Raw genomic sequence first — 14,652 nt, 5'->3', positions numbered from 1 at the left:
GTAACCCAACACAATGAATACTTCATATGTCTCTTATTCAGTATACTTTTAAATTTTGTATGTGCAGTAATTCAAGTTCGAGGTAATCATGCATGCTGATATTGAAAAGTATTAAGAACTCATTATATAAAATCTGTAATATGTTGATTGCATACTATATATTAAAATAATAATGTTTGCCATATTATTATAACTAAAACAACAATTTAAGCATTTTGAAGATTATTTATTATGAATCAATACAACTACTATTTAAAGTAATGAAATCTAATTATAATCTTAATTTAGAGATAGAGGCGCATAATACTTCCTCTGATATCACAATATCCACCATTACTCTACGTCTCGCCCTCAATCTCCATTACAAAATGTAGCTTGAATACCCATTGTATTATTTCAGGCAACATATCCAATATGTAACAAAGGTACCAAAATATAGAAACAGTTATCCATTATAATATTTTGACACAGTAAGGAATAAATAAATACAAAATAATAAAAAATAACAAAGAAGTAAAAGTAAAGAGCAATTTAAATGCTGTTTGCTATATTTTTAATGATCTAAACAAAACTAATTTCAATATTTAGTACAAGCATGGTATTCAGATTGCATACAGATCTTTATATTTAAAATAGAATAAAAAATTGTGTGGAACTTATTACTGAACTGAACACATTTATACTGTTAAAATTTGTTGTTTTCAGTTATCTAGAACAAGAGTTGAACTATAAAACATAATTATTATTAATTGCTACAAACTTGTGCAGGACCTCTACTTGGGCCAAACTGTGTTATTATAATTCAAACAATTTTGAATATGTGGCACACAGTCAATAATTACCTAATATTAAAATTGTTTAGACAAAGATTCATTATGAGAATATGAGACATACACTAGTGTACGGATACTACCAAATATGTGATACATGACCTATTATTATCACATCATAATATTAAACAATAGATCCTTTCACCTAACATGGAGAATACAACGGCAGCCTTACATGACTGGATTTAGACCTAAAATACATAAAGTTGGTGGCGAGATGGTGTCTACACGAAGCCGAAATTTTTAGTTTTGATAGCAAGCAATAGTTTATGTTTTAAAACATGGCGAGACGAGTATAATGGGATATATAACCGAGAGATACAAGTATTGGCGGTGGGCAAGTGAGCGTCGTCCGCAGGTCTGATGGTCACTGAAGGCATTGGTTGAAAACCTTCTTCCGAGGCAGGCAGTGCTGGTGATCCGGTCCAAAAGTACACCTAAAACAGATATTGTTAATTTTTCCACGCATTTTAAGATTATAATCGTGGCCATTACAAAATATTGACAATTTTTAAAAATTATTAATTACTAGTGATTAAAAATCATGCTCAAATGAATATAAAAACTTACTAGATCCTGTCTTTCAAGATGAGTCATCTTATCAACTATAGCCCAGAGCCAACGTTTAAATCGGACAAGTCGCTCTGGTGGCTCGCCGCTTTCGTCATTAAAGCTTGTGTATGAAACTAGAGCGGCAACATTTATATCACCGACGCCATTCAATAGGAGCCTCAAGTCCTCAGCTGTTAAGCCTTCAAGAGCAGATTCGGGTAAGACATCAAGCACTCCCACACGTATAGCCTAAAAGTAACAGTAAAAACAACAGTTAAAAACATATTAAGTATTTGTTCTGATAAAATTGGTTCATTATTAATACATTCACACACATTCTCAGTCAAAGACACTACACTGTATAGTTGTCATCTCTTATTAGCCCCTTGTCATGCCATGAGGACCCTGAGACATCGTGTATTATATGTGCTGTGGCAAAAGGAAGTCCCAGAGACCTTTCCAACAAACACAAAGCAATTCAATATTATTGCATTACCTGTTGATGCTTTTGTATCAACACTATTTTTTCTATAATGGTCTACCATGCTGTTTCCCTCCCAGACAAACACATAAACAGAAAGTCATGTGATGTAGTGTAAGTGGTACTAAGAGATGTATCACACATTAGAAAAGTATTCAATTATTATTTCATAGTATTACTTAATAATTTATATTATATAAAACTGTTAATACCAATATATATCTGAAAGTACACCCTGTTTCGAGCCTTCACAGGAGTGCTCACTATTGAGCCAAATTAAATGGTGTTCTACAGAAAGTCAACAAGCATACTAATATGCTATTGACTCGTCTGCAGAACAAGGTAGGTCAAAGGATTAATTGGGGAAAAAATCTAAAGAACACTGGCTCCTCAGATCAAAGATTATGATAAATTGTTTTTTGCAGAGACTTCTTATTGAGAAAAACTTTCTAAGAATGATTATAAAAGATTAACTATGAGTTGCTCAAGACTAACAATCAGTACAATACCTTAAGCGAATTATTAAGGGTATAACTAAACATTGAAATAAAATTCCTCCAAATCAAATATTAAAAAATGATTGTACCTCTAGAGCTTTTTCTTGAGAGTGCAACATACGATGTTGTGCGTATTTTCGTACATAGTCGTACACATTGAGAGCTGTCACTTCAATTTCACGCCCACCTGGTACTAGTTCAACACAACCACCTCCTTCTTCTTCACACATTTCCAAACTATAAAAATAAAATTGTAAACAACATTCATTTAGAATTCATTCATTTTTAATTTAAATAATTATCACTTTATTACCATTTCCATTATTATATATAAACTAATCTTTTAATTACTAATTTAATTTTTTTGTGTAATCATTTAATACAAATAATTCATAAAAAATTAATTAACTTTTTCTGGACAATATGTTTGATATGCTAAAAACATAATTACCCAAAGTTGAGATCAAGAGCTGCAAATAATGAGTGTGAGTCGCCTGTTTCAGCATCCACGACGAGTTGCCGTAGGCTTTCATAGACGACAGGGTCGAAGAAAGCGAGATCATGGAATCTTATGGGTCGGGCAAGTATGTATTTCAAAACATGCCTATTTAGGAACATTGGGCATAGTTCATTTTGAAGAAGACACAGCCCAATGATTCTGTAACAACAATATTTTTATATTATTCCAGTTATTCTGTTCATAACAATTATCAAAAATGGAAAGCAAATTTTCAGCAACTCCCTGTAGGGTATTACAGTAATATGAGACACCTCTGCTGCTACAAAAGTCGCCGATTGTCGCCCGATTTTTGTCATATTGCGCAAGAACAGTTATCATAGTGACCTTTGAGGGAGGCCAATGCCAATGCGTGGCAGTGAACGTCTATCGGCGGTCTTATGATCACAATTGCAAGGTATAATGAGCTAATAAAGAAATGAGACCATGAATGAAGACAAACCTGCCGACATTCCTGAAGGCGTTGATACGTTCGGAGGTGGCGCGTCCCTGCCGTGGCGAATAGTAGCCGCGCTTGCCCGGTGAGTAGAAGAGCGGCGCCGCGTCGTCCGCCGCCGCGCCAGACGGCCCCGCGCCCATCGCCGCGCCGCCGCCGCGCTCTGACAGCGAGAACACGTCTAGGTCTGCGGACGCATTCGGTATTGCCGACTAAGTTATAGTTACTAGCACTGATCGCGAGCTCGGTAAACAACGGCGGACGTGGCGAACAATGTCGACGAGGACGCTGAAGATCAGTACCAGTATCCATAACATTCCACATTTTTTCATAAACTAAGTTCAAAGTACATTTAATATCACCTTTGCTAATTTTCCTTCATATAACGTAAAAATTAACAAAAATGTAACATCTTACCTAGTATTGCTTCTGAAGGATGCATGACTATAAGGTCCATAGCCTCTCGTACCTTCTGCCTTAGAGCATCTTCACTCGCAAGTAACACCAATAGTTGTGCTGGTGTTAGTTCTAACAGCATACCGGTAATTTTACCAGCAAAGGTTGGGTGAAGAGAATGCACCTAATTGAAAGACACATTTTAATATGATTTCAAGACACCATACTACTATTAAAATGTAAAATTCTCACCCTTGGATAAAGTCTTTCGCCGAGTTGTGCTTGATGAAGAGTGAGATGTTCATTATGTCCACCGGGTCGATCCCCACTATATCCAGCTCCCTCAGTTCCAGGTGCAGCCTGAAACAAAATTAGAAACATACTATAAACATTAAGCATGGTCACTGACAAACTGACTGATGATAAAGTATTTTGCTAAAGGCATTCTAAATAAATACCATCATAACACCTGTCTGTCGTCAAAGCTAAGAAGTCTAGATCAAAATGTGTTCTTGGAAGTGACATGATATTTATCATAGCCTCGGCCAGCTTTATCCTAAATTATTCACAAACGCGATTTTACCTGTGGAGAGTAGGGTCTCGCATCAACACTTAACACACGTCGAGGTTCGCGTGCAGCAGGAGGACGCGGCGCTGCTCTGCCTGGCGCCCGTCGAGCTGTATCTTTTGCACGGGCCCTTCCAGCTCCGCTACTGGAAATGACAAACATTTTATTAAAAATTCTTCAACTAAAATTTAACAAATATGCATAAGTGTATTATTAACTGTAGTGCACAATTTTTTCTTGTACGTTATACGCTATATGTTAAATTGAGCAAAGAATCTACATGTCCAATGTCAAATTTAAACAGGTCTCAAAACTATATCAATTATCTTCTTTATCCTTATACTTTCTTTACTTTTCTAGTAAAATTGTGCAAATTTTGGGCTTAACGCATTGTAAGTAATTTATTTATTTGTCGTAATACGATATTTTATTTTTGCACAAAAGGCAAAAAATATTTTAGTGGCAAATAACTTAAAAAATAATCATACAATTATTAAGAAATTTACTGTTGATCCAAAATATTTCATGTTTAAAAATCTTCAATATAATTACCGTGTGCCACTATTACTGCTTGCTCCGCTGGCATTTGCACCACTAGAACCAGAAGTTCCATTAGCAGAACTGCTGTTAATCCCGCTGCCCGATGTCGGCTCCAAAGGAGGAAGCTTCTCATTAGCTAATAATGCCTGCCAAAAAAATTGTAATTGGTTAATAAAATAACAATTATTTACCAGTAATCCTAATCTTAAATTGTTCTATAGTAAAATCCATAGTAACACATAGTAAATGTCAATAAATTAACTAAAAATTAATATGACATGTCAATGTACCTCAGCAACACTAGTGTAAAAAGAGCGTGCAACACCGCTGCCTTCGCCAGGCTCGTCCCGGAACGTCACCTTGACACGGTTGACAGCTAACGGTGGTTGGGCACTATGTGCTCGTCGGTTTTGTCCTGCAAACGCACTATTCAGCTCTGCGAACGTCTGCTGTAGTAACTTTGAACGATCACGCTCCATCTATAGAACAAAAGTACAAATTGGGAAAATAATATTCACTCCAACGCACATCATTTTCATTCAATAACGTAATTTATCGATAGTTACTAAATAATTATAGAACTAATGTGCTTGTTTTCACTAGTTACCTATCAGCAATAGATTTACAGAGATGAATAACTATATATAAAATAATATACATGCTTAGATAAAGAAACAAAGTTATTGATTGAATAACTAACACATTAAAATAAATAAACATTATTTTTCATCTGCTTCTAAAAATGTTTAAGTAAAAATTGCATTCAATCATATGAAATTATATGGTTTAGACTGTTTTAAAACAAGAAATTGAAAATATCTACAGTAAGTTCCAGATGAATCCAGTATATTGAAACATTATTAGCTAAGTAGCAAGTAAGCAGACACAAAAGTGCTTAAGGAAACTTCCAGTAAATGTATTATTAATTATTACCTTATGTAAAGTTAAATCCTTTTGTTGTGAGTTGCGTAATTTTTCCATGTCACGTCTGAATTTGACCTCCTTCACAGGGAAACCTCCCAGCTCAGCTACGACGGAACCGGATTCGAGGCCAACATCTTCGGTGAAAACGCGACCAAACAAGTCTAGCGAGAGTCGCCATCGCCCGAGTAACAAATCGTGTGATACAGATGCCCCGAGAGATGGGCAAGTGCGACTAAAAAATAATTTACTTTAGTTTTATGGAAAGTGTATTTGATTTCATTTATCAGGAATACATACACATAGCTGAATAAATTTAGCAAAGTCAATTTATTTAAAAAATTAAATATTTTTTGAAACAGATGTTATTATCGAGATGAACTTAACACAGTTAATAATACGTACGCTTGAGCAGGGGCGTTAAGTACTTGAGGTGGCAATAAAGGAGCCGATGTTAAGCCCGTTGTTTCAACAGTGACATGTGCGGAAATTTCTTGAGACTCCAGTGGGTCTGCTACACTTAATAATTCACCCTGTAAAATGTAATAAGTGAATGAAATAACACAAAGGTGTAACAAAATATTCTATTTCACTGATAACAACTAATTTATATGTATCACAAGAATAAGTACCTACTATAATTTCATAAACATGAAATAAAATTATTACTATTTTTCTATTTTGGTATTAAATTTTATTAAAAAAATAAGCAGTTATGCTTTTTTTTAGAAAAACTTGCTAAATTAGTATACAAGTTTCTAGTCTTTTTATAGAATTTTATTTTATTCCCCATTCAAATCAAAATATCTTACATCTCTAAAATCCGTTTAATAAAAAAATATACAGCAGCTAAACATATTAAAAACTTGTAAAGTAAAAAGATTAGTCCAATTGAAGGTTAAGGTAAAATTTTGATTAAGAAAAAGTCCCCCAAATAAGTGGAGTGACTTACAGCACGTACAATAACAGTCTTGCCGGGGCTGCGTGAGGAAGATGAACGTGGTTCTTGCGCCATTCCACTTGACCCACTAGGTCCTGCCAAATTAACATCATCACGTCTACATAAAATAGAAACACCTTAAATTCCTAGAGAAATAATAAATGCGACGTTGATTAAAAAAAAAAAAAAAAAACAAAAAATTATAATGGCTATAAAAAGGCAACAAGGAAAATAATTTAAATATTTTTATACATCGATTAGAAATCTACTTACCAGGCTTTGGCGAAATAATAGTTTGTTGATGAGGGGCTTCAATAATAGAGCATGCAGTGTCCACGAGCGTATGGAATTCGGACGGTTGGGTGTTCGATTCTTGACGAGAACTACTGCCTGATGTTGACGCATGAGGATGTCTAAGAAATATTTTATTTTAGGATAAGTAAAGCTTTAGCATTTGGAGCTAAAAAGAGTTGGACTTAGGTCTGAATTATCCTAAAGAGATTTTTAAAAAATTCGCGTCACCCACCTATGATGCTTCTTCCTTTGAATCTGTCTGGCTTCGTTCGAATCCGAATCCGATATATATTCGCCATCAGTGTCGATATCCATTTTTGTAACATTGTCTTTAGCACAGGACAAATCCTAGGAAAGAAATCATTTCTTTTAAACACATTCATCAAATTACAAACGGCTCCATAAACCATTCCCTAAGGAATTCCCTAAGGAATGGTTTATGGAGCTCACGTGACTGCAGATTTTGGTTAAATACTTTAATTTCTAAGCCTTTTATAATGACTTTTCATGCCGAATTACAGTACCAAACTCAAATTACAAGATTAGTAACTGCATTTTAACTGGTTCCAATAAAATATTTGAGTTATGTATCAAACACACGAAGAAAAACAAATGAGAAGAATATTTTTTTAATTAACACTTTTTATCCAGTGTTAAGTGATTCAGTAAATGTATTGGCGAACGTATATGGCGAAGGTTAAAAAACTTTTTTTTTAAAATTTAGTTCATATTGCGCACCTGTGGTTCATCCCGAGTCATAGTGTGTGTATGCGTGGGCGGCGCGGACGCAGGCCGGGCCGGCGGTGACCATCCACGGTCTGTACCGCGCGAAGAAAGTCCAAGTCGACGAGGCACCACTTTAAACAGGCAGAAAACTTTAAGCTTTTATCATAAGTTGACTCAATTTCTTTTAGGCCGGCTGCTCACCTTTGATGGACTTCGTGATAAATGTTGTTGTTGTCATAATAAATGCTACAATGCTATTATTATGATGTTATTTATATATTTGTACATATAAGTTATTAAATATATTTTTAGTTAAATTATATACAGATCTTAAAATATTGTAACAACCATGCGGGTGTCTTTACATATAATCGTACTTTTTTTTTTTGTGAAACCGATTATAAATTCTTGCCCTAATAAGTTACGTGAAATAATGTGTCACAAAATAAGTTAAGGCGAGATGCCTTAACCATATAATTTTTTATCGATTTAACTTCTGCTGCTTGTTCAATATGTTTAAAAATAAAAATAAATAATTTATAATATATATATTGCGAATTTTAGGGCAAGTTGGGGTCATTGTTAATTTTTTCTGAACAATATTACATTTCATCAATTTAATTGAACAAATAAAAATTATGTAAATAAAATGATGTTTTTATGACTGTCGTTAGCTGAACATTCACTGTTCTCTTGATTTTTGAATTAGTACTTCAAAAAGGTTTTTTTTTTGGTCTGTCCGCAAGTTTGAAAGGGAAGAGCGTACGCGCTTAGATTGCTCTTGTACCTTGGTTTACTTTACAACTTTGGCTTAGGCCGTTACATTACGTTCAATATTTATCACCATCATATCAGTCGATAAACGCCCGCCGCAATGCATAGGTCTCTTACATAAAACGCCACAATAGCCAGTCTTACCCTACCTGCGTCCAGCGACTTTCCGCGAACTTAGTGGGGACAACATAGCTATTACAATATTACCAGTTCAGTATTAAATGTGTGCTTCTTTTCAATAGCGATGCAATTTTTTTCTTTACTTTGTGTAATTAATATAAACTGTTTTCACTTATAAAAATGAAACATTCATAAGGACTTTTTGCATTGATTTTAGTGAAAAAAGTTGATTCTTCAAATAATATGATTTAATGGCCATGGAAAATATTCCATTCTTATTTACGGAATACATAAAAGTTATAGTAAATCTGGTAAAAGTTCATAATATTTTTTTAAATATCTATGATATTTAAGAAATTATTAATGAGCTATTAGATTAGGATTATCATTACTCAAAAATTTAAATTAATGACATTATTATCTATTACTGTCGCAATCAATGACATGATGTATAATGATAAATACCTTCTAAAGGATTGTTTACTCCTGGTGTGGAATCAGTAGAGGCAGGGACGGTTACGGGCTGGCGCGGCATGCCGAATAATTCCTCCCGACGCGCGTTCGGTTGAAGAAGTTGTGGTTGGTCAGCAAGTGGCAGAGCGTCTTGCATGGTCACTGTTCATTAAAATATATTAATTCCCTTGCACACATTTGGGTAATAACAATTTAAATAAATTAACAATATTTTAAGCGTACGGATAAGAGAATTTCATGCTACCTAATCAATAACAATTTGGCAAAACTTTAATGCATTACAGCGAATTTGAAAAAACGTTTAAGTTGAAAAAAGAGTTTCAGTTGAAAAAAATATCATTTCAAACAAAAATTTGTCATGTGTGACTTACTATTGAAGGGGTCAGGTGGCGGACATCCTAAACACAGAGTAGAGTCTGAACGCTGAAAGAAGGCATGAGTTCGACCGCGTGCGTTCTCGCCTTCTCCATCGGACTCGTTGGTCCCCCCGCCGCCCACGACCATCTCTTCATCGCCTTCTTCGTTCTCATTCTCGTCCTATTATTGAATATATTATGTCCTTATGAATATAAATAATGCAATAATAAAGTCAAATAAATGTTTAATTTATAACAAAGTTCAAGAAGTAAAAGACAATCGACTTATGAAGCAAACTGCATACCTTAAATGAAAATTTGTATTGATTTTAACCCTTTGGGCTCTATGAACTCATATATGCGTTTGGCATGTTCCCCGTTGTGGACGAACGATGCTGATATGTTTTTAATATACGTCATCAGCGTGAACTAGCGGCGCACACAGCGTCTGTCGATTTTTCAATCAATATACAGTGTTTTTCAAAAATAATACCGGAAAATTCGTTAGTATGTTTCATTCTTTGGGTAGCGGTCTAGCATCATTAGTCAGAAAAAAAACAGAAATTCCAGCTTAGATTATACTGTTCCATCAATTAGATATGAAACTGCCGATTGTCTCTTCCCAAAGGTCGATGTGCAATATTTATCGCCGGGTACTGGTACTCGAAATGACTCAGTCAACAGTATTGTTTGGTGGATGTATGTATGTAAACGCCTTAAATATTCAGTAAAATGTAGCTTAAAAGTATTCCTCACTAGCGACTGTCAACATTAGCCGCGCGCTTTTCCTGTAAACCGTTTTCGGCAGCTAGTATTTAGATCCCAAAAGGATCACTTTTAGCCCAAGATATTAAACTTATGTTTAATTGCAATAATTATTATTCGATATATACAATAAATATTTATCTAATATATATCAAGTAGTAAAAAAGAATGCCATGAAAGCGAAAGAAAATGGGAAGGATGTAAGTTTTTATTAGGTGAAAGCGCACGCGGGGACGGAGGGGAAAAAGAGGGCAAATTAATTGGCCAAAGACGTGGCCCTGAAGTTTAAAAGAAGACCAGAGTATGAGAAATGCCACATCTCATTCGTCAAACGACAGCTTGTACTGGCTTGGAACACTTGACGAATGGAATAGGAGGTATATAGAAGGAACAACGGCATCGACAACGCGGAAATTCTTCCCAGACGCCATCGGGGCCTATAGCGCGCTCCACAGCATAATGGTGGACGCGGTCTTGGTCCAGCTCTGCACGGGGCACGGGGGATTCTCCGAGTACCTACATAGGTATATAGGCTCAAGGATTCGTGATTCTGTGAACCGGAATGCCCTGTATTTGGAGGGCTTCGCTTCGAAACCGAATGCCGCATAGAAAAAAGTATAGAGGAGGCCACTATCGCCTCCATTTTGATAGAGAATCTGAATCCTCATCCTCAAATTCTGCACGACAGTAGCCAAAACAGTAATAAATAGGAACACATGATAAGATAAATAGTGCAATAAAAAAATGTTTATAAGAATTAATTATAATAGAAATAAATTAAATATGTAAATACAAATATTGAAAATAAGAGGACTGTGATACAAATAAATTAAACTGCAATAATTGAGAATGGATGAAAGGATATTAGAGCAGAAGAAAAAAATAGACTGAATTATGTAATGAAGAACAGAATGATAGAGATTGTGAAGAATGGAAGAAGAGTATGAAAATAATAAATAGGAAGTGAAAAATTTCATAAAGAAAGTAAAACCCTGTTCCCAACAAAATAGTGGGTGGAACAAATAACAAAAATTATTTATCTAACTCACCGGAGTCCACAGGTGTTGGTGATGATGAGGCTGCGGCTGTGCGGCACGCATGTAATAGACGAGAGCGTCGAGGACGTAAGCAACGTGCTTGAGCGCGGCTACGTCAAGGACAGGAAGCTGTTCTGCGTGCTCAGCGCTGTGTGCACGTAACAGAGACAGGCAGTACGCCAAAAACTCGCGTCGTGCGCTACCTGCTTCTACACCTATTAGCAAATTAAAAATACTTATTTAATGAGTTAATAATAAATTACACTATCTACTATTTGCAATAGGCATGATTCTAGGTAACACTCTGAGGTAGACCTTTTCATCATCATAACCGCCAATACAAGGTCGCCACGATGACAGGTCTTGCGCTGTCCGTATCGAACAACTTCCTGTGAGTTTGACTAAGTAGTCGCGCCATCTATTGAGAGCCCCAACGACCGTCGATTACACGAGTGTTACGCCCCGCCTACTGCCACTTCAGACGAGTAACGTCTTCGTAGACGGACGTCGGAGACCTTAGTTCTTCTGCAGATATTTTCATCTCTGATTCGGTCTCGTAGCGAAACTCCGAGCATAACTCTCTCCGTTGTTTTTTGGGGGACCTTGAGCCCTTTTATAAGAACCATCATAAACAGCAAGTTCTGGATCTATATGTCACCACTGGCAAGAAACACGTCAAAGTCACCTTCTTATCCAGACATTTCGGTATTATTGATGAGACAATTATAAGTTAATAATAATAAGTTTTCTTCATTAAGTAGGTAGGGTAAATGGTAAAATTTTAATCCAACTAATTTCTACCAATTTAACCACATCGAAATTGTAGTCAACACTTGTTTAATTAATTGATTGGTTCAAATAATTACAAAAAAATATTCAGTATTTTTTTGGCTGTGCAAGAAAGAAAAGCACGACTTGTATACCTTGTTCTCTGTCCCTGGCCCGTGGACCCTCGGAGAACCCGATAATTCGAGTTGCCGGCGAGGTGAACGAAGTAGTACGACGAGTAGTTGTCGCGTTCGTTCGGTTGGTTTCCGCATTTACATTACCCGCGTTGTTTGAAGTTAAAGAAGCTCCGAATCTGTAAATTAATGACAGATCTTAATTTAGCTCAATTTAATCAATGTATGAAAACATATTCGAGAATCAACAATTAACACAGTTGAAAGATTAAGACATTACCAATAATTAGTATTTGTTATTATTATAGTAATGTTTTCTTTTTCCATAACGTTAGCTTGTCATAAATTGACTTCTTTGATAAAAATCGCAGTTTTGTTTACTATTTATATTACTTAAGAATACAAGGTGTATATGGACATTCAAAACTAGAACAGCTTTTTTTTTTTAAGCAGTCAGCAAAATTGTATTTATAGATTCGGTATAGTAAATTACGGTGAATTGTTGAGAGGCAGAACTTTACTTGATTGCATTGTTATGAATTATTACCAAACTGTCGAAAAAAATTCTTGTCACTGTGTTCACCTAATAAAATGTTTTCATCTAGAACAAAAGCATTTCTTAGGTAGTAAAAATAAAATATTTTGAAATAGTTTCCAAAGTTTATAACGATTTTGTTATTTTCTTAGTTAAGTTATATATTGCAAATACTTATATATTATTTTATATTTTATATACTACAAAACTCATACAAAAATGTCTAGGATTATTAGATTATAGTTAAAAATAATTATTTTACTATACTTAGAATATACAGTAATTACCTCAACTGAGCTTCAGTGGCATCCATAACGGTAACTAGCCAATCCCATGTAGGCTTGAGTTGACGTTCGAGGTAACACTGCAAGCGTAGTGCCTCCCGGTATGCCAGCGGTACCATTCGTGGCATCGGTAATGTTATACGCTCATACTCCCACAGCAGATCCGCAATTTGACGGATTACAATACCTTAAATGTTTAACATTACTTATTAAAATAATATTTAAAAGGTAAATACGTTTTCATACGCTTCAACATCGAACGATTTTTTCTATTTTTCTATATCTTTAAACAGAATATCTTACTTATTGTTAAGCAATATTTCCTTGACTTACTAATGATGGAAGGCTAAGTTCAGATACTACATTTAATAAGCTATACACAATAATGTACATATAACCTTATTTAATCAGTAAACATAAACATACTAATTTAATTAGTATTCAAAACATATTTATTACACCATAACACGTCATTATGAAATTTTTAATAGTAAATGGACACACTCCCTGTGCATAACTGTATTGTATTTAGCATTACCAAAGCCTACAACACCCATCACTTGTGTCTCAAATATAAGATGCAAGATTTTAATTCCTATAGTTTACTTGTCACAGCATCAACTAGAACTCTTTAATGTTTGCATGCCTCTGTTTAGTTAGCTAAATGAGCTACGTCACCCACTTACCGAAAGCTCGCGCTAGGAAAGATGAAGTGGTGGAGGTAGAATGTGGGTCGTGTGCCCCCGCAGCAGCCGCTGCAGCGGAGCGGCGAAGAGACGCAGGGTCGATGAAGACCAGCGAAGAGCTGCCTGTCAACCGTACGCCGCCCGTGCTGCTCGTTGTACCGCGCGTCGGTTCGCGAGATCTAATTAGATCATTAACACAATATGTTCAAAGGCTTTTTTATTAACCATGTATACAAAATGCTTACTACTTTTTTCCAAGACTTTTTCAGACTACTATCAAAATTAAGCTGGTTGCAGTAGACCCCCTACCTCCAACTACATTTCCACATTCCAAAATTTCGACAAAAATATGAAGATTATATCTAAATATGGATCTAAATTTCGTTGCAGACAAGATATTAATACCTAAAATATTATCTGCCTACATTGACAAGTCAAGTCAAACTAACAATTTGGTTCTTCACTATCAGAGACATATTTTCATGGAAAAACATTACAAATTGTAAATCTTTGTATTTCTGTCACGCCATCGTAAACCTTGGGAACAAATGCTATAAATATACCAAAACATCCAAAAACGCCCATAAGTTTTTTAAAAATTACCGTATGGCCCACTGCATGGAATGCGGTGCGAGGTTCGGCCTGGCGGGAGGCGCGGCACGGCGCTCCAGCGGTTCCCCGTCGTGCAGCGGTGGCTCCGCCTCGCCATCCTGCTCGTCTGTCTCGCCGGCCTCGGAGTCCTCGTCCTCTGGCTGCGTTGAGTCGCCGCTCTCGTCCTCTGGATACATTAGCAGCGATGCTATACCTGTTGCGGCGTTGTGTTACTTTAACATTTCTAACGACGTGTCCGGTTATATAGACCCCGATTTGTTGGCGATGCGTCGTTCAGCGTCGTAGCTTCAGGTCCTACCGTATCTTGATCCTTTAGTTGCTCATCCTTCGTCGAAATTTAATGTTGTCTTTCGTTTAAAATAGATGTTTACATATTTTTGTGCAAAAAAAAAAACTGAACTTAAGAATC

At 35.7% G+C, this 14,652-nt stretch overlaps 1 protein-coding gene across 11 annotated transcripts in view; it reads right to left on the bottom strand.

The window, feature by feature from the left end:
* Nucleotides 1-205: 205 nt before the first annotated feature.
* The window catches only part of hyd (E3 ubiquitin-protein ligase hyd), a 32,327-nt gene continuing 17,880 nt past the window's right edge, over nt 206-14,652 (bottom strand). For 5 of the 11 annotated variants that reach the window (XM_068772822.1, XM_068772823.1, XM_068772831.1 and 2 more), the window contains exons 28-50: nt 14,235-14,436; nt 13,632-13,810; nt 12,949-13,132; nt 12,148-12,305; nt 11,237-11,439; nt 9,438-9,603; nt 9,058-9,207; nt 7,711-7,847; nt 7,205-7,320; nt 6,952-7,091; nt 6,691-6,773; nt 6,144-6,271; nt 5,751-5,973; nt 5,108-5,296; nt 4,830-4,963; nt 4,293-4,422; nt 3,962-4,069; nt 3,731-3,893; nt 3,320-3,500; nt 2,812-3,018; nt 2,450-2,597; nt 1,401-1,631; nt 206-1,267 (exon numbers count right to left, since the gene is read on the bottom strand). In XM_068772822.1, coding sequence (XP_068628923.1) covers nt 1,055-1,267; nt 1,401-1,631; nt 2,450-2,597; nt 2,812-3,018; nt 3,320-3,500; nt 3,731-3,893; nt 3,962-4,069; nt 4,293-4,422; nt 4,830-4,963; nt 5,108-5,296; nt 5,751-5,973; nt 6,144-6,271; nt 6,691-6,773; nt 6,952-7,091; nt 7,205-7,320; nt 7,711-7,847; nt 9,058-9,207; nt 9,438-9,603; nt 11,237-11,439; nt 12,148-12,305; nt 12,949-13,132; nt 13,632-13,810; nt 14,235-14,436 — 3,773 coding nt within the window. In that variant the 3' untranslated portion in view covers nt 206-1,054. The remainder of the gene's footprint in view (nt 1,268-1,400; nt 1,632-2,449; nt 2,598-2,811; nt 3,019-3,319; nt 3,501-3,730; nt 3,894-3,961; nt 4,070-4,292; nt 4,423-4,829; nt 4,964-5,107; nt 5,297-5,750; nt 5,974-6,143; nt 6,272-6,690; nt 6,774-6,951; nt 7,092-7,204; nt 7,321-7,710; nt 7,848-9,057; nt 9,208-9,437; nt 9,604-11,236; nt 11,440-12,147; nt 12,306-12,948; nt 13,133-13,631; nt 13,811-14,234; nt 14,437-14,652) is intronic. The other 6 variants (XM_068772827.1, XM_068772832.1, XM_068772829.1 and 3 more) reach the window with 5 other exon arrangements.

Source organism: Battus philenor, unplaced genomic scaffold (genome assembly GCF_028537555.1).
Source record: "Battus philenor isolate CCGP_79_NKW_IND1 unplaced genomic scaffold, ilBatPhil1.0.hap1 SCAF_5, whole genome shotgun sequence".
Taxonomy (NCBI): Eukaryota; Metazoa; Arthropoda; class Insecta; order Lepidoptera; family Papilionidae; genus Battus; species Battus philenor.
This window is presented reverse-complemented; position numbering and strand designations above follow the sequence as displayed.